Source organism: Dryobates pubescens, chromosome 15 (assembly GCF_014839835.1).
Source record: "Dryobates pubescens isolate bDryPub1 chromosome 15, bDryPub1.pri, whole genome shotgun sequence".
Taxonomy (NCBI): Eukaryota; Metazoa; Chordata; class Aves; order Piciformes; family Picidae; genus Dryobates; species Dryobates pubescens.
In genome coordinates this window covers 13,255,180-13,275,129 of record NC_071626.1, presented here as the reverse complement: position 1 = coordinate 13,275,129, position 19,950 = coordinate 13,255,180, and the positions used below count along the sequence as shown (strand labels likewise).

The 19,950-nt window shown below is 40.3% G+C and overlaps 1 protein-coding gene across 1 annotated transcript; it reads right to left on the bottom strand.

The window, feature by feature from the left end:
* Positions 1-1,441: 1,441 nt before the first annotated feature.
* Positions 1,442-17,592, bottom strand: WASHC3 (WASH complex subunit 3). Its single transcript, XM_054167977.1, has 7 exons — positions 17,474-17,592; positions 13,563-13,661; positions 11,175-11,240; positions 10,397-10,525; positions 8,959-9,069; positions 5,290-5,354; positions 1,442-2,329 (listed from the first exon to the last, which is right to left on the bottom strand). The coding sequence occupies exons 1-7, from the start codon at positions 17,522-17,524 to the stop codon at positions 2,245-2,247; spliced, it is 606 nt and encodes a 201-aa protein (XP_054023952.1). The 5' UTR covers positions 17,525-17,592; the 3' UTR covers positions 1,442-2,244.
* Between the last annotated feature and the right edge of the window lie 2,358 nt (positions 17,593-19,950).

Genomic DNA, 19,950 nt, shown 5'->3' with positions numbered 1-19,950 from the left:
AGCTGAGGAAGATGGTGGCAGGGTTTTAACATCGAATGCATAATTTAACAAAAGTACATAATTAATACATAATCAGTATTAACAGATGCATTCAACGGTTATTCCAGCAACAAGCTGAAGAAGTTCTCATGCCTACACATTACAATGTTGTCCTGGATGGTGACTTCAAATCCATGTAAAAGTCAGGTATATTAGATGTGCCTGACTGACACCTTTTAATGCATTAAAAGTTCTTTGCTGCAAGAAGCTTTTTAAAAGTCATTTGAAAAATGGACTTCTTCCCTTGAAAGTATTACATATATCTGATTACTGTGCAGCCAAGTTGAAATGCTCCCTCCATCTTCTGTTCCAAAACAGATGGCAAATAATGAGCAAGTTGGAATATTCTCTGCTTATAGTATTTAGCTTGCGGTTGTGGACTTTCCAACATTCTGGGTTAGCACCACCTCACTAGAAAACTGCTGTAGATCAAGGAGGGCTAGCACAGCTGACATAATTCAGTCACAAACCAACCTTCCCATACTTAATAGCTTCTTGTGTCAGCATGTGTCCTAAGTTGAAGCATCTCAGATTGAATTTGGCTACAGCCTAAGAGTACAAGGATGTGTTTTGCAGATGAGGCTGGCAGGAAGAGAGGAGCTTAATGTGGTCAGAGGTTCCAGAGGCAGTGGAAGCACTATGGCTGCTGATGCACTGAAGGTACAAACGAAGGTTTTGTATTTTTCACCCTTTGTTCATCACGGGTTAAACACCTGGATTTTTATTTTGCAGTGTGCTACCACTCAAGTAGGAGAGGAGGAAAAACGGCAAGATTTTTCTTAACATTTCTGCAAGCCTACCAAGACTGCACTATTCCAAAGTAAACAGCTACCCTGAAAACGCACACGTCATAAGCAATTGAATTCACCATGCTTAGTAATGAAATCATTATTCCATAGCATAGTTAATTACCAATTAACTATTCTCCATTTTAACAAGCGACAGTAGGTCAGAGGCTTTCTTTTTCATTCCACATAAAAATACATCCTTAGTGGTGTAAAAGGCAATTGAGTTTAGGTTTTTCAGACTAAAATTACTCAAAAAGCTTCTTCAAAATTATAGATGGAAATCATACCTCTTTAAATGTGTTTTGGTAACCTTATTTATTGTTTTAAAACTAATTAATTACTGTGTCTCAAATCAACTCTTCAAATCAGGCTACTTCCTTACATAGGTGTGACCGTTTTCATTCATTTCAGCCTTCCTTACATTTTCTTGTTAGAAGTGGCTATGGGAAGTTCAGCTCCCTAATTGGGAGTGCTAACATGACTTAGGATAAACTCCAAACCCCTTTTTTCAAACCTCTCCCCTTCAGCTAGCAGACTGATGCAACTTCAGTGTAACTAGTTCTGGAGAAACATAAATTACAGAGACTTCTGAAAACTTTTCATTATCTTGTTGAAAACAACATATGGGTATAAAACAGAATCACAAATTTGGTTTACACAGCATAGCTTTAATTATACAGATTGCTTCAATGAGTTTTCAAATAACAGAGTTAAAAAAAGTCAGCAGTGCTTTAATATATGGTTTCTGAAATAACACTGTAACATTTACCTTTGAAAGACTTATTGCTAGCATGTTGATATGTCACTTGTACCAAGCGTTAACTATTGAGTTTTCAGTAATAATGAATTCATCACTGAACTGCCATCTCTGGGCCTTCTCTAGGGCATATATGTTTTCGCAGGGATTCAGGCATTACTCTGATTTACTGGTTATGAAGAGCTTAAATAGGTCTACTAGACTCAAATGGAAGCTGTTGCAGGAAAAAAGCAGCTGTTAACCTACTGAAGTAGCATAAATAACCAAGACAGAAAGATGATGACTTGGTCATAAAAGCTAACAAATTTATATACTTAAGAGTTTCCGTTTTAGTCTTCTCTTGGTCTCAGGAAGAATGTGAAATACCAGAAAATGAAAGATTGCCTGGCCCACAGCATTTCAGAACCATCAGAAAGGAATCTTGAATAATGCAGTATAAAAATTGCAAGGATCTCATAACTCCTCTTCCTGGTGGAAAAACTTTAGTTGAAGGACGTTTCCTGTTCAAACCTTCTGGGAGAGAACATGGAGGATCTTAGTTATTAAAGATGCTGTCAGAGAAATCGTATCACCCATGTGACCCATGCAAAATCATAGTATGCTAAAGCTCCAAGCACATTAGCATTTAACAGAGGTTTCCAAAGGTCAAAACCAGTCTCTTTAGTCACTGAATGAAGATTCACTGTCAGAACTATCTTCTGCTTTCCCATCATCTCCCCAGGCAGGCACAGGGGCATCTGGGGTCCTGCAGGCAACAAAAATGTTCCATGTTGTAAATCACAGAAGGTGACTGAAACACAAGCAACGTAGAAGGTAATGCTAATGTCCTTTCACTACAACTGCATGCGCTCTGTGTCCACATTGAACACATTAACTGTTTATGACTCACGAGCTCACACCTTTATTGGTATTGCTTCACTCACAACTAGAAGATAAACACTGAAACTCGCTGGACATCAAAACTCCAGCCCTGAGTCTGAATGCACGCCTTTTGAGTGTTGGAAATAATGACAGTTCACTAAAGGAGTTGAAAGCAGGCAATACTGATTAATTCAATTTTTTTTCAATTTTCTGAAGTCCTAGGGCTGACAGGAACATCCTGTACACCATTAAGCAGTGTAAATAGTACGTGAAAATAAAAGACAGGAAATGAACAATATTGTATCCAACTAAAACTGCAGGGATAATTTAGAGACGCAAAAAAAGAATTACTCAGAGTGGAATTTGGCTAGAACATTGGGTTAAATTTGACATGCAAGAGCAGCCATGGGATTTTTATTGACTATTAATGATCAGACCTCTTGTACTTAGTTTTGAAGAGACTATTTAAGACGGATCTTAACGTTGTGTCGAAACATTTCTCAGGGAGTCTACTGGGAATGAAGGGCAGAGAAGCAAGCCACCTAAAGACTAACACTACTGACTGAATATGCTCCCTGGAATCTCCCTCCCAAGTATATAATGAGTTTGACAACATAAGCAAGACTGAACATGCTAAATTCTGAAATGCAGGCAGAAAATGCACACACAGTTGTACTTGGGGAAGGGGAATAATGATCTTCACAGACACTAGCTTCCTGTATGATGGTTAACTGCTCTCTCTGATAAAATATTTTAAACTAAGCCAGTAACTTTTTCTGTCCCATTGTTATTTTCCTTGGGGCTACCCCTGTGTGTCATGCCACAGAATTTATCTTCCAACTTTGGTTCTATTTATTATAACTTCTGTCAGAAATCCCTTAGGTACCTTTAAAATGTTTCCAAACATCTTGGGTACAAAAATGAGAAGTGCATTAAAGAGCTGCGAGAGAGCCTGCCTCCCTCCCCCCCTGCACACCTCTAAAATAAATTAAGAAAGCATTTGCTTTCTCATGCAAATACCACTTCACAATATTATTTCTTGTTGCTGTAGTAATGACAAAACAGAAGAGCTGTGCAAAGACATGTGATCTGGAGAGAACAGTGCAAAAACTCTCCTCTAGTAAGGCGAGGAAGATGGCAACGAATTCTTTTAGCTTGTGAGAGCAGGGCAAACTGTCCCTGAAATTGCAGACAGGCAAGAGAGAGAGGCTAAGAAACAAAAGCTGAAATAGATAAATTGAGGGCTTGATAGAATAGGCAGTTTTCACATTCTGCAAAACGTTGAGAAAGGAGCAATAATAGCTGAAGGAAGAGATTATAAACAGCTCCATACGATTAGAATTAGCACCTCTGCAGCCACAAAAAACCACCCCATGCTCAGTCACTGACAAGCAGCTGGGAAACTCTGCAGTAAGCAGTTGAATCTAAGGCAATAAATATATTTTCCTAATTTGCACTGGGACTGAGCAGGCCTAAGGAACCTGAAGGCTCAAGAAAAGTGCTGTGAATGGCAAGATACATATATATTAAAAAAAAAAAAAACAACCCCAAAAAACTATGACACTGAGACAAGAAACCAAGAAAACTGAAGAAAAGTCAGCCCTGACTCCTTAAAACATTATGCACTTTGCCAAATAATTAGGGTTTGTTAACCAGGTAGATTTGCTACTCAGTTTTCAAACCACTAACATTTTAAAGAAAACCTGCCTAGGCATTAGTAGTGCACAGATCTTTGAAGACAGACTTTGAGACCAAAACCTAAATATATTCCACATACAGTAAAACCATGCTTGATAACCCTGTCTCAAGTCCTTACTTGTGGGATGTGGCTCTTTAAATTTCTTATTCAATCAGTAAAAATATCAAATGAGGAATAACTACTTCAGGTTTATTTAGATACCAGGAAGTAGCTGGGAGATACAGTGATTCAAGATGTGATGCTATTTCAGTTCTCTTGTATTTTATTTTCTTAAGCAAGTCACTGGTTTCAGCATAAGCCTTTCCAAAACCGTACAAAGAATTCACTGGAAAGAAGAAGCAGACTTTCTAATACACTGACAGTTTCTGAAGAGGATGCAAAAATGTTTCAAACAGTTTAGTGGCTCCGATGGAAGATTGAAAGTTAATATTTTCATCAGTTTAACAAATTCTGTGAAGCAGTCAGTAAAACTAAATTGCATGTCAGATGTAAAATCAGCCTAAAATTCATCCTTAGGGCCAAAGAGCTTTGCAAGTGAGTATCTATTCTTAGCAGTCTTCACATCTGGTTAGCTCAATCAACAGCCACTATTTCAAACTGCTGACTTCAATTTACACTGAGGGAAACTGGAAACAACTGTGCTGTCCCTCATTCGTCCAGCAAACTAAAACAAAAATGTGTTTTCATTACTCTACAATGGTGACATTTTGTTGTTGAAATGTTGAAAGAACATATGCGTGAAAAACTTGACAGTCTCTAAACAAAACAGTGAAAATAGCTGCTGGCCTATTATTTGAACCCTCATCTCTAAATGTGCATTGTCAAATGTTACCTTGTCATTGCTATAGCCTTCTCCTTCAACTGCACCACCTCTGCTTGATGTGGAAGAAGTCTTTGTTTCCTCTCAGGTCTGAAAGGTAAAGCCCTGCCTTCTGTGTGGGAGGATGCAGTAACTACCCACTTATATTCCAGTCTCTGTATTTCCTAGGCCTTGGACTGAGAAGATGGCTCACTGCTGAGACTGCATCCCTCCTACCCTTGGTACTCATGGCTCTCTTCAGACCTATGAAATGCTACAAAATTCTCCTAAGTTTTTTAAACACATGGCTGTGTTCCAGCCCTACTGAAAGTTACAAATTACTTACTCAAGAAGATCTGGATTTAGCCCTTCAGAAATCATTTTGTTTCGTATTGCCATTACAGGAACACCCTGCGTAGGAGGAGAAAGAACAATATGAAGCTACTGGACACAAACAGGTGAACTAAATTCCACACAAATGTATGCATTCCACACAAATTTATTGCTGAACAAGACCATGGAGTGATAATTTTGCTTGCCATCAGTATGAACACAGAAGCAAGAAATGACTGCGATCAAAGGACCTTTCAATCCTTCTTATATTCAAGTCAAACCATGCAGAGAAAGTTGCAGAGAGAGAACTGGAAATTCAGGCAGACAAAATGAGGAAGCTTGTTATGTATATGGATGAGAATGTGAAGAAAGCACAAAGTAGCACAAAGAGAGCAGAGAGCAGCTGTGCTAGAAAGGTACAGAAGACTCCTTGGAGATGCAGGAAGTATGGCCAGAGAGGGAAACCAAGAAAGTGCATCTGCTACAAAAAGATACCCTGAGACAGTGCTAAAAATTGGAAAAGTCTTTAAAAAGGAAGCAGAAAAAAGGCAAACAGAACAGAAGCACAACTTAAAAGTGATTCTTCTGAATACAAGTGCTTGTACAGTCAAGCTAGTTCTGTAACTTGGGGACAGATTTTAGCCAACTATGTATGTGTTAAAAAAATTCCTTCTTTTGACTCCAAGTCCTTCCACATCATCTTCATTTTACTCATCACCACCTAAGCATCCCCTCATCTTGGATCACATACCCAAGAATGCGGACACACATCGTCTCGCGAGATACATTCCAACAAACTGCTCCTATGTTTCCACCAGCACTGTTCAAACATAACTCGTTGCTTTGCCATCCCCTCTTGCAAACCACCAGAAAAAGCACCTGAAGCACTGCATGCCATAATAGAAGAGAATTTAAAAAAAAAAAGAAAAGAGGACAGAATTTCTGATCTCCAAGAGACAAAGTTCCTGGAGGTCTAGGAAGTTCAGCACAGGCCTCAGAACCTAAATGAAAGTAGTGCAGGATTCTTTTGGCACAGGACAATTACATTTTATACAAAGTAAGTAAAATAATGATAAAATAGAGGGCAGCCGTGACTAATGTTCCAGAGAAGCATGTGGTACCAGTGACAGCTGCAATTGCTAACCTGGCCAAGTGAGAGCTAAGCTAGCTGTCTTACTCCTTGTGTGGTTTCACAGTAAGACTCCTCATCAATACCTGTGCATGAAGGTTCTGGAACAGCACGCAGATAGGTACGTAGTTTTAGCAATCTATTAGGTGTATCAGCAAAAATGTCACTCAAATAGTTGCAAAGGGTTAGCTTGTAATAAAGAATAAAGTAATAGAGAATAAAGTAATTCACAACTAATGTTCATGACAACTTAAAATATTCTAGTCTAGGTTTGGACACCAGGGATTGTGTGTCTATACATTGTCTTGCACTATCTCATGCTTTTTACCCTCATCTGACTGCTCTTAGAGTTCCTCTCCCCAACTCAGAAGTCACTGATGAAGTGTTTATACAACAATACAAACCACATGAAAACAAGACTGAGTCAGAACAAGTGAAAAAGAATTAGCATTTTTTCTTTCAATGAAAGGGAGCTTAGTGCATGAACCTTTAAGAATGGGCTGGAAACCGTTTCATTTTTATATCCCCACTTGGAGAATCGTTTTATTCCAAAATTGTACCTACATCTGTTTATATTACAATTAGGGCATTGCAGTTGCTTTATCATACACACACCCAAAAGCTTTAATCTGGAAAATTGGACCCTACTGCTGCTGTGTCCCTAAATCTTACTAAAATAAAACTGACAACTATTTTAAATCTAAACAGTAACTACACTGAGCATTCAGGTCCACAGAAATGGCACAGGTGTACTTTTCTAACACAGCAACAACGAGCACTAAATCTGCAATCGCATTTGTTCTGCCCAGTTAAGATTTGAAGTAATCCAAATCACCACACATTCAACAGAGCATACTCCAGCCCTACTCTCAGCCTGCTCCTGAGGAAGTCACGGTGCACGTAGCAATCTTGTTGCAAAACAGGTTTTGGTTCTCTAGAGTGCAGAAAGCGCTGGCAAGTCCTGAAGGTCAGTGCACTCTCCGTCTTTAGCTTTTATTTCCGTTCTTTAAAGCAAGTATCAATCTGTATCAGGCCAGTCAGTACCTTGGCATCTATGCAGTCAGGTTTGGAATCATGTTAAGAATATCTGCAACTTAAGTTTACCTGAAATCTTATAGACTGCCTCTCTCACACTGTCAACAGAAGTGTTCTGAACACTTGCAGTGAATGTGATACTGCTTTTATATGGTTTGCTTGAATATTACTGGTGCATATTTAAAAAACATGAGTTTAGTAAGCCCAACTGCTTCCCATTGAAATGAGATTGTTACTACTCCACAGAAAAGCTATCTTTAGTGCAAAAGAAGTATCTCTTCATTGTGCTAATTCTTGAATACTACAAATACTGTGAGTAATAAAGAAATGAGCAATTCAAACAAATCTTTAGCGAGACATTTAATTTGGGCAAATAACTGACACTAACTGTAATCCTTGACGGGACGGGAAGACAGGTTTGGCAGCACACATTAATTTGTAGTATGTTAGTTTGACTTTCCTACCACACTGTTTACAACTGGCAGAGGAGTCAGTAGGAACTGCCAGTACAAAGATTAAATGTGGAAAGTGAGATCTCACTTCTTCAGCAGACACCGAAACAAAGAAAAGTCAAAATAATTAGCCCATCCAGCACTTTTACATCCACTTTGAAGTCTGGCATCAAATCAATACACTAATACAGTGCTCTCCTCTCTGCTACTACCCCACTGCTAGGTTTTCAAAATGGTTTGTAATAAGCTACCCATAAAGTGACAATTTGTGACTGAAATGAAAAATAAGTACCAAGCACACCAATTGTAATAATTGCTCTGAGGAGGGAGTGAAATCATCAAGTTAGTTTTTTGGAGGAAAATTTCCACTGACAGCTTGAAAATGGGGATAGGTTTGCCTTTTTTTTTTCTCCTTTCTCTTTGTTTCCAATCTCATTTTTAAGTTTGTGAATGTGAAAAAAAAAATCTGCTCTTGGAGCTCCAGGACTCACCGAGAGCCTCCCAATCTCCTTTTTGCTCCTTCATTGGATAAAACACACATAAATACTGAAATTACATTCATTTACTTCCTGTTTATCTGTATAATGGATAAAGGAGGCAAATAAAGCCTACCTCATGAATAACAGGAAACTGAAGTGGAACCAAGTAGCAAAAGCAGTATTTGCATCTCTATTTTGAATATGACAGAAGTATCAAATATTCCTGCTCTGGACTATACTAGCAAAGCTGTATTTCTCACCCTACAGCAAAACCAACATGTAATCGTACCTGTACGTATGGAATGACACCAATTCTACTGGAGCAGCTACACTTTCAGCGGCATCTTCTGTGACTCCAGCTAATACCACTCTGTATTTACACATCATCACACCCTCAGTTCAAGTTTATTGGCAGACTACATTACATCAACTTATTTATCAGAGATGTGCTAGAAACATTTTGATGTTATCCCCGCTTAAAGATTACTGTTGCAACATGTGTCTTTGGACAGTTAATGACCACTTACTTTGTGTGCCATTCCACATAAAAATAATGGAGTATTCAAAGAACAAGAGAAATGACTCACCACTTGCACCATTTTGAGATATCTGGCGTATCTTGGATCCTTGGACACAGTTATGACATTTTCTGTTACTACCTCTGTTTTCTGTAACCCTTCCTCGTGCATACTGTTCTGCTGTACAGAAAGAAGGCAAGATTTTATTCATAAGGTATGCTGACCAGAAGCATGCAGAGATTTCAGTCTGTGAAGTTTGTGACTTGAGGGCAAAGTGCAACTTTCTTTCAGGATCATTCTGATCTATGCTCATAGCATCAGACATTTCCAAGATGTATGAATACACAAACCACAGCTTGATCATTACTGACTGTTACAAGTGTGACTTTCTACTTTTAGTCACCATTTTAAGTTATGACACACCTGAGGAAAAAAAAAAAGTCTATAATGGCCCTGTTAAGTTTGTTATTTAATTAATAAAACAGAATTATATTTAAATACTTGCAACTTTTGTTTAAAGTTTGTATCTATGTATCTCCTCTAGCAGTCCAATGCATTTTTTCCTCAAAATATTTATCTGATTCCCTGACAAATGCTTCATACAGAAACATATTTTTATGAAAAATGGATAATATCACCCAAAAAAATATATTAAAAGAAGCTATAGTACTCTTTAAAGGACAACGTATTTGGTATGAAGCTAACCCTCTGAAAGCAGCACTAGAAAGCTCCTGGAACAGCCATTCAGGAGGCACATCTCAAAGAAAATGAGATAACTGGGAGTAATTTGGTGGCATGACTGAAACATGCAGTGCTAACTGTCCATTCTGTCTCCCACACTGTTACAACCTTTAACAGGCAGGGAAAAGCAGCAGAGTACTCCAACTGCTACTGCTCCACAGCAACCTCCACTAAATAAGAGAATGAAGAGAGACTGGAATTGGAGATTCCATGAAAATCAACTATAATAGAAAACTAGAGAAATAACTCCATCCACAAATGAGCCAGAAAGCCTGACTTAGTGAAGTGGGCTTCACAGGATTTATGTCTGTGTTAGAAAAAAACCAATCAACCGAACACACACACACACATGTATGAAAAAAAATCAACAATAAATCAATTGCTGGGATAGGATCTTAATGTTGATGACTTATAATGAGCTGGCATTTTCTGTACATAGCTATAGAAAACATTCACTGTAATAACTTCTTCAAAATAAATTGTGCTATAAGAGAAGAGTTGGAATTATGCTATTCGAACTACTTTTTCCTTCAGTCCCCTGATGTAATTAGCATTCGCATTCTAGTGTGATTAACCATTAGATTTGAGTTAGTTATAATTATTTAAGCCACATGTTGAAGAAAGAGTATACTTTTATTTGGTTTAAGTCACCTGTTAAAAAAATTTTGATAGTTAAAAAAAAAAAAAAGGTAGTTGTAGGTCTTTCCAGTTGATTGACAAGGAAAGGTACATTCCTTCAGTGTATCAGCTATGCTTCATTACTTACTGCAGACTGAGGTGATACAGCCGTCTGTTGATCTGTAGTAGCTTGTGCCACAGGACCATTTGTAACACTATTTGTATTTGTACTGGACACTTCAAATTTGACATCTTCTAGGCCAGGAATAGAGGATAACTGCATATAAAAAACATCATCAAGTAAGCATTAAGTGTATCATAATTGCACACATACAATAAAAACTGCTTACCATATACTCCCCAGATAGGTTTCACATTAGAAACATTGTACATTTTTATCACTGATTTTGGTATACTTCTATTCAGGTGGTTTCTACAACAAAAAATGCCAAGCCACTCCATGAGAGCTTTCACTGTTAACCCAAGGGTGCAGTGCAGGAAAGGCTTCAACACATCCTCAGCATTTTGCTACTGCACTTACCAACCAGACAAGAGCCAGGACATCTTCTCTATTTCCTCTGCAGTGGAAGAAATCATGACAAGAACAGCTCTACTACCTAACAGATTGATTACTAGTTACAGATTCTGCAATTTGCCACATCTTTTTTCCTGTTCAATGTTTAGCATAGACAAGCCCAGCACTTCTAGCATGGTTATTTCCTTTCTTCTGTGTCAGCTACATGTTCAATGTTAAACAATGTCAGTGGCAAGGCATGCAAAGAGAGAAACTGCCGTGTAAGCATTTTGCATTAGCTCCTTCAAATCAGTGAACACTTATTGGCTCAATCCAGACTATGAAAAGGAAGCTAGTTCATGCAATCTAAGAGGCTATCACTGTTGAAAGACAAAGCTGTGCATATACAAACCTTTGCATCCAAAATATTGAGCGTCATTTCAATTTGCTGGATACGGAGAGAGAGTGCCGACAATTTCTAGAACACAAAACAATTAGGAAGGGGAAACACCCTCCTGGGTCACTTACACATGCAAATCAGTTCACATCTAGCTAAACAAAATCACTTTTGTCCTCTGCCTGCTAAAGGCAAAGTGTAAATGAGATGACAACATTATCAAATAATTGAAACAATGACATCCATTTGTATTACAGTAGCTACAGTGGCTCAAATTTTAAGTCTTTGACTAGGCAGTTAGCTTTCCCAAATGATGACTGACAGAAATGAAGACAGACTATCTACAAAAGAAAGCCAAAGTAAACAGGGTATTACTTTGGACAACTGGAGAATAGTGATAGACATATTGTACTCTTGCAGTTATCAAAATATCTTTCTTCAAAGCTTTTTCCAAGTGTGGAAGATGAAAAGATGGGATGTGTGTGTATGTAACTGAGCAAATAGAAAGCATTTAAAAGTGATTAAAAGTCCTATACAGTCAAAATGCACAGTGAACCAGAAGTAACCAGAAGCTTTTTATGCTCCAGGTGCACCTCAATCAAATTTTGACACTTCTTTTTTTTCTAAATTACTCTAGAAGAACTGTCACTCTTTTAACTAATTGCTACCATACTCCACCAGACCTGTCCAAGTGAAGTTGGCTAGCATACTGGCTGGCAGATATATACCACTGACAGCTTTCTGGCACACTGGCAAGATTCTGCCTGGCTCTGAAGCAGAACTTTAACACCCTAAGAAAATGCCATTTCTGCCAATATGCTAGAAGAAGTAAAAAGAGACTGACAGGAGTTAGTCTTTTTGGATAGTGCCCTGACTTGTTTACAGATGGTTCTTTGTTCATGAAAGGGAATTTTTTCCTACTGAATGGAACTATGTGCCCTATATGTAGCTGGGGAAAGAGGAAGAAAGATGTATGAAAGCCAGTTTTGTAACTTTATAGGCAAGTTTGACTAGACAAGAGCAAAGAAATTTAGAGTTAAGGATGGCATTAGCCATGATATTCTGTTGTTTCAAAGTAGGACTTTTCATATTCAAACCATTTATGTACTTCATAAATAAGTATTTTTTCAAGGAGTTTACAAAGCAAGTGTTTAGTCTCTTGGGTAACAACATATTCAGGTTAACTAATGATTTTTATTAAAACTATTTCACAGAGTTGCTGCATGATGAAGATGGCTTTAAATAGATGTGCTCTGATTTCCATAGTGCCTATGCAAGCAGTAATCTTGAGATAATGTGGTAACTGAGCTCTGGACAACTGACAACGGCATCACTAGGCTTCTACACTGTCCCATGCATCAAGTTACACTAAGTTAAAAAATCTAGAAAAAAAAATTCTATTTTTTTTCCCCTCTCTGAAGCTCCATATGTTGATGCAGTAGCCAAATTTTATACTTGTCATTGGTCTGGCTCTAAGCTTTACTAAAAAATAACAGAATTTCTCGGATTACAAGGCCTAGTCTAATTGGATTTGACTGCTGTCCTAGCCCTGCTGGCTAGGCCTCTATAATAGTCTTTGTTGAATAAACTAGGTAACAGTTACAAAAAACCTGCTAATGACAAAAAGGTTAAGCTCAAAGCCACATTAGAAAACATACTTTCTACAGAGAAGAAAGCCCTCTTGCCATGTTCAGTGGATATTTCTTGTCCTGTCAGTCTGGTATATTTCCACTGACACTAATGTCACCATACAAATGTTTACACAAAATATTTTTCTTTTTCTCTTTTTTACAAGACACTAAAACTAATTGCTTCGTGTTACAATTGCCAAAAATGTCCTTTTTGTGCTGCATCAAAATTATTTACATTCAGAGCTCAGTGTATCACAGTATCACAGTAACTAAGGTTGGAAGAGACCCCAAGGATCATCAAGTCCAACCTGTTCCAACAGACCTCACAACTAGGGTGTAGAACCCTTTTAAATTAAAGCAGTAAAATCTGGAAGCAAGTTTTAATGCAATATGCTAGGACACAAATGAGAAGGTACTGATTATCAAAATGGATTCAGCACCACAGGAATATGGCATCCTTCTTCCTAAATAAGACAATATCTTTAGATGGGGCTGCTCAGAACAAATTACATGTATCAAAAAGCTCAAAGACTGTGCCAAGTACAAGAGTTTATTGAAACAGAATTAAGTATGGTATAATCAGCAGTTCATGTGACTATACTGGTGGAAAAAAATTCTCTTAAGCACTTACTCAAGATAAACCTCAAACAGAAAGAATAAACTCTTCTAAGCTACCAGTATTATTGCATCAAAGACACTGAAGTGAATGGTTCTTATTTCTAGGATATTTTTATTGTATAAATTGACAGATAGAAAATAGTAATAAACGTACCTCTTCACAAACAGTAGAAAAGCGGTTGAGAAACTGCACTGTGTGAACCACAAACTGGTTTAGAAATGCTACAGTTCTTTTCTGCTGTATAGCAGGAACCTGCATTAAAAAGGAAAAGTAAGTTAGATGACAATTCTTACATTTGGATTCAAAGATGTGTTAAAAAATGCAAACGTTTTAGAAAAAGCTATTTCAGAATCTGTTTTACATGCACTTGCTACGAATGCATACATATACTAACATGTTTTTCATGCATATATGCATACACACATACAGCCTGTTTCTCTGAGAATCTTCTAACATGATGGCTGAAAAGTTGCAGAATATGTAGAGGAGTCAACATGATCCACATGAATAGAATAGAATTAACCAAGTTGGAAAAGACCTTTGAGATCGAGTCCAACCTGTCACCCAACACTACCTAATCAACTAAACCATGGCACTAAGTGCCCCATCCAGTCTCCTCCTAAACACCTCCAGCGATGACGACTCCACCACCCCCCCCAGGCAGCCCATTCCAATGGCAAATCACTCTTTCTATGAAGAACTTCCTAACATCCAACCTATACCTCCCCTGGCACAGCTTGAGACTGTGTCCTCTTGTTCTGGTGCTGGTTGCCTGGGAGAAGAGACCAAGACTGTTACCTTATTTAAGAAAATAATTTTACATTAGATTGTGAACAGTCCTGAAAGCAGTGTTGCTGTTGCTTTTCAAAACACAGAGGAAATTAGAATCTTTCCTTCCAAAGCTCAAGAAGGAAAAGCAAACTTGGTCATCCATACAAACACTCAGTTATAACCAACAACACAACCAAGGAGCAGTGAAATTGCTGTCTCAGTCTTCAGGGGCTACCAATAATTTATCCTATTTGCAAGGCCAGACTATGATGAAATTACACTTTAGCACCAGTCCTCCAAGTCAGATCTGAGGCATGCATACTTTTCAGACTAAAAGGTAGAATATTATGTTTGTCAAAAAAATGTCTGGTGCTTATAATGTAACAGACAGTTAACATTTTTATTTAAACTGCTATGTAATCTTTGGAAGAAAGGTGAGGCAACCCATGGAATGTTTAAAGAGGTTGCTAGGGCATGTAGGAGGAAAATTAGGGAGGCAAAAGCATATTTGGAACTTAAACTGGCCTCTGATGTGAAGGACAACAAAAAGTCCTTCTATAAATATATTAATAGCAAGAGGAAGGGCAGGGACAACCTCCACTCCTTGGTTGACATGGAAGGAAATGTTGTAACACAGGATGAGGAAAAGGCAGAGGTACTTAACACCTTCTTTACCTCAGTTTTTACTAGCTGGAAAGAACGTCTACCAGACAGCTGGCCTGCAGAACTGGCAGAGGGAGCCAGGGAGCTGCATGGTTTCCCTGTGTTCCATGAGCAAGTGATAGGAGCTCTCCTCAGCAGCTTGGACCCCCACAAGTCCATGGGACCAGATGGGATCCATCCTAAGGTGCTGAGAGAGCTGGCAGATGAGCTGGCCAAGCCACTCTCCATTATTTTTCATCAGTCCTGGCTCACTGGAGAGATCCCAGCTGACTGGAAGCTGGCCAACGTGGTACCCATCCACAAGAAGGGCCGGTTGGATGAGCCAGGGAATTACAGGCCTGTCAGCCTGACCTCAGTGCCAGGAAAGATTATGGAGCAGGTCATCCTGAGTGCAATCACACAACACTTAGAGGATGGCCAAGGGATCAGGCCCAGCCAGCATGGGTTTAGGAAGGGCAGGTCCTGCCTGACCAACCTGATCTCCTTCTATGATCAGGTGACCCGCCTGGTGGATGTGGGGAGGCCTGTGGATGTAGTCTACCTGGACCTCAGCAAGGCCTTTGACACCGTTCCCCATAGCAAACTCCTGGCCAAGCTGTCAGCCCATGGCTTGGATGGGAGCACACTGAGATGGGTTAGGAACTGGCTGGAGGGCCGAGCCCAGAGAGTGGTAGTGAATGGTGCCACATCCAGCTGGCAGCCAGTCACCAGTGGTGTGCCCCAGGGATCAGTACTGGGCCCCTTGCTCTTTAACATCTTTATTGATGATCTGGACGAGGGCATCGAGTCCATCATCAGTAAATTTGCTGACGACACCAAGCTGGGCGCAGGAGTTGATCTGCTGGAGGGTAGAGAGGCTCTGCAGAGGGACCTCGACAGGCTGGGCAGATGGGCAGAGTCCAACGGCATGAGATTTAACACATCCAAGTGCCGGGTTCTGCACATTGGCCACAACAACCCCATGCAGAGCTACAGGCTAGGGTCAGAGTGGCTGGAGAGCAGTCAGGCTGAGAGGGACCTGGGGGTGCTGGTCGACGGTAGACTGAACATGAGCCTGCAGTGTGCCCAGGCAGCTAAGAGGGCCAATGGCATCCTGGCCTGCATCAGGAACAGTGTGGCCAGCAGGAGCAGGGAGGTCATTCTGCCCCTGTACACTGCACTGGTTAGGCCGCACCTCGAGTACTGTGTCCAGTTCTGGGCCCCTCAGTTTAGGAAGGATGTTGACTTGCTGGAACGAGTCCAGAGAAGAGCAACAAAGTTGGTGAGGGGTTTGGAACATAAGCCCTATGAGGAGAGGCTGAGGGAGCTGGGGTTGCTTAGCCTGGAGAAGAGGAGACTGAGGGGTGACCTTATTACTCTCTACAACTACCTGAAGGGAGGTTGTAGACAGACGGATGTTGGTCTCTTCTCCCAGGCAAGCAGTACCAGAACAAGAGGACACAGTCTCAGGCTGCGCCAGGGGAGATACAGGCTGGATGTTAGAAAAAAGTTCTATACAGAAAGAGTGATTGCACATTGGAATGGGCTGCCTGGGGAGGTGGTGGAGTCACCATCACTGGAGGTTTTTAGGAGAAGACTTGACGGGGTACTTGGTGCTGTGGGTTAGTTGCTTGGGCGGAGTTGGATTGGTTGATGGGTTGGACGCGATGATCTTGAAGGTCTCTTCCAACCTGGTTTATTCTATGTATTCATATTCTATGTAAGACTGGAATTGGAAACATTCACACATTTATGTATAAAATTATAGTGCCTCAGTTTACCTTGGACAACCGTTTAAGTCTTAAACTACATACAGGAAATTACTCAATGGAATTGTAATTGGTTAAAGTGAATAGTTTACAACTGCAGAGTCAGGCTTCAGTCGTCCTAAGCAAGTCTGTGTATATAGTGACTCTTCACCTAAAGAGGGTCTTCACCTCCTCCTTAAGTTTTTCATTTGTCAGTGTAGCCATTCACCACCCTTTGCCTGCCTTTTTTGTAAGACTTCTGTTGATGTTATCTCAAGTTTTCAGTCTGGGGACCTGTATAGCAGGGTTTCCTCAACTTCAATTTTGTAGTTCTAACACTGTTAAACATGATAAGAAGCTTATGGAGTAGCACCCACGATCGATGAGGTCACTGGGGCAACTGGGTCTGTTCTATCATTATGCTCTATATTTGAGACATAAATTTAAAACATGGTTTTGCGTCATTACAAGACAGGAATAAGCAGCTTTGAACGGGATTTACCTCCCTGTTCTATGACAGAAGTGCTTTAACGATTAAATCTAATACAGCCACAGAAATGGTAGCAGAACGCCTTTGGTAAACAGTAACACCGCGCTCCTGCGGACACAGCTCAAGATAAAACCCCGCTGTGGGAACTCGCCGCTGGTACAAAGGCCGCAGGCGCCGACGGCACTGTCTCGGCAGCCCCCCGCACGTCACTCTAGGACCAGCTCTCCTGGCCGAGGCTGCCCCGGGGGTCCGGCGAGGCAGCGACCGGCCTCAGGGGCGAGCCCGACGGCCAGGTCGGGCCGGGCAACAGAAAGAGGGGAGAGAGGCGGCTCGCCCAGCACCAGGGCCAGCGCAGCCGTCATCTGCGGAGGAAATGGGACAGCTCTAGACCCCTGGGCGACCGCAGCCCATACCTTCGTGAGGTCAATGCCGGAACCCACTATAGGTAGCCCGTCCTCGTCCATCCCCGAGAGTCTCAGGCCGGGGGACACTGAGCAACCCCACGCCCGCCGGACACCTCCTGCCGCACCCCGGAAGCCTCAGCTGCTCCGCGCGCGACTTCTTAAGCTCGGCCCGGAAACAAAAGGCGCTCTGCTGCGCAGCGCAGCCTTCCCCGGCGGGGCAAAGCACCATGGGAAGCGCAGTCCGAGGGAGAGAGGAAGGCAAGGGCCAGTTCGGTGAGCTGCCGTACCACACGTTCTGACCCCGCCCCCTCCCGTCTCAGCCCTTCTCTTCATAACCTACCTCTGTGCCACGGCGCTCTGCAGAGCAGTTTGCTCTACCTATATACTCCTGAAGTATAAATGCGCAGCTTTCCCCAAAACTTGTGTCGTCTATTGTGTAAATCGTCCTGGCCGGGCTGGGGTGGTCAGGGAGTGGCAAAAGAGACACCCGCGAGCAGAGGGGAATTCAAGTGTAGTTCTGCTTCAGGTCACGTTGACTCACGCCAGGGTGGACTTCACAGCTTCAAGGTCCTGGGTAATGCAGGTTGTGAAGGTGAAAGTGTCTTCCCCTGTAGCCAGACATCAAAATACTAATAGAAAAAGCCAGTGATGAACTGTTTTTGTGCTTTTATGGACCAAGTAGTGAAGGGCCATATTTTGAATACTGAGAATAAAACAAACAAGCACTGAATACTGTTAGGATCTTCTGAAAAACACAGGCATGGCTGCAATCACGTTTGAAAGATTGTGTGCTTTGGTGGCAAGTGAGAGGACAAGAGGAAATGGCCTCAAATTGCACCAGGGGAAGCTTTAGATTGGATATGTGAAGAAACTTCTTTACTGAAAGGGTTATCAAACTCAGAAATCACCATTTCAGAAGGTGTTTACATGATGCATAGATGCAGTGATGAGGGACGTAGTTTAACACCAGACTTGGCAGTTGGTTGGACTGATGATCTTTAAGGTTTTTTCCAACCAAAACAATTCTCTGTTTACCAACTTGCTGTCACACATACATAATTTTAACTCTTTTGCTAAAATACTAGAGCAAAGTCTTTTTGCTCATACTGTTTGAATTATTGAGCCACCTGTGTTTCATACTCTGTTTTGGGTAATGGTATGTACTTGGCAATTTCTCCCATTTCCCAAAGAAAAGACAGGGTGGTAGCACATGAAATTCAGTAGGTTGAAACTACCTCAAGTTCTCTAATTTAATCTGTTTATGTTATCCAAGCACATTTTAATACCACCTTGATTACCTAAGAGCCCCCACCTAATTTATATTCAAGAATTAATCATATTTACCAGGCCATACCACAGAAATTGAATCATGTAAATACTTCATCAAATCCTAACTGAAGCTCCTCATCTGTTAAGCTCACAAGAATACGCTCTTTGGTGAACTTTTTGGTACTTCCTGCTTTTAATTTGGCAAAAAATAAAAATAAAACAGTAATAATAAAATAAATAAATAAATAAAAAACCATAGAAAAGTGAAAAACAGCACTTTTCCTCCCAACTGGAATTAGGAAATGCAGGGTATGAAAAGTGGAAAACAAGTAAAAATGTGTTAAGCTTGTTAAACTGGAACTATTTATGACTGAACCCCCAGTGGGAGGATATATAAAAAAAATAGTGAGGGATATCCAGATTTAGAGAGTGTATGATTTGAAAATATATTCTGTACCAGACCATCCTGGATGACAAATGTCAAATTAAGGAATAAGTATTGTAGTCTACTATCTGTTAAGTTTATACCCTATGTATATGCACATTTATATGCAGGTATTTAAAAACAGACATGGAAGTCCACCTTTCAGTGAAAGAAAGATTAAAGACTGTTTATCAGTTACTGAAATATGGTTCATTTGAACATTAGTATTTTGAAGATGTTAACTGATGAAAGCTTTGTCTTCATCACTAGTAAAAAATACTGTCTTGCAATCACAAGGTTTTTAGCATCATTAAAAAGTAGGGGCAAAAGCACTGAAACTGATCTGCTATGTACATTTTATATTGCACAAAATCAGAGCCTCTAGTCAACTGCAAAACAAAACTGCACAAGCTGAAAAGAAACTGGCAAGTGCTACTGTAACTTACAATGTTCTTACGCATTTTGTATGCTTATAAACTGTTACAGGTCCCAAGATGCAATATTCTGTTAGAATCAGCACAGAACTCAAATAGCTATACAACTGAGAGGGAAGTTAAAGAAACAAAAAGCTGATCCCAAAAATTTTCCAGACATGGTGTCACCTGATCCTCCATAGGGGCAACAGTTGTTTTTACTAAGGTAGTCCAATGAACAGCTGAAAAGGTCAGAATGTGGATTAACATTTTTTTGATTTCCCATGGAGTCTTCTCAATCCATGCTTGCAATGAGTATTCTGGCAAAGCTTTCAATATGAAACTGATATTGCCTCAATGATATTTCCCTCCACTGAATT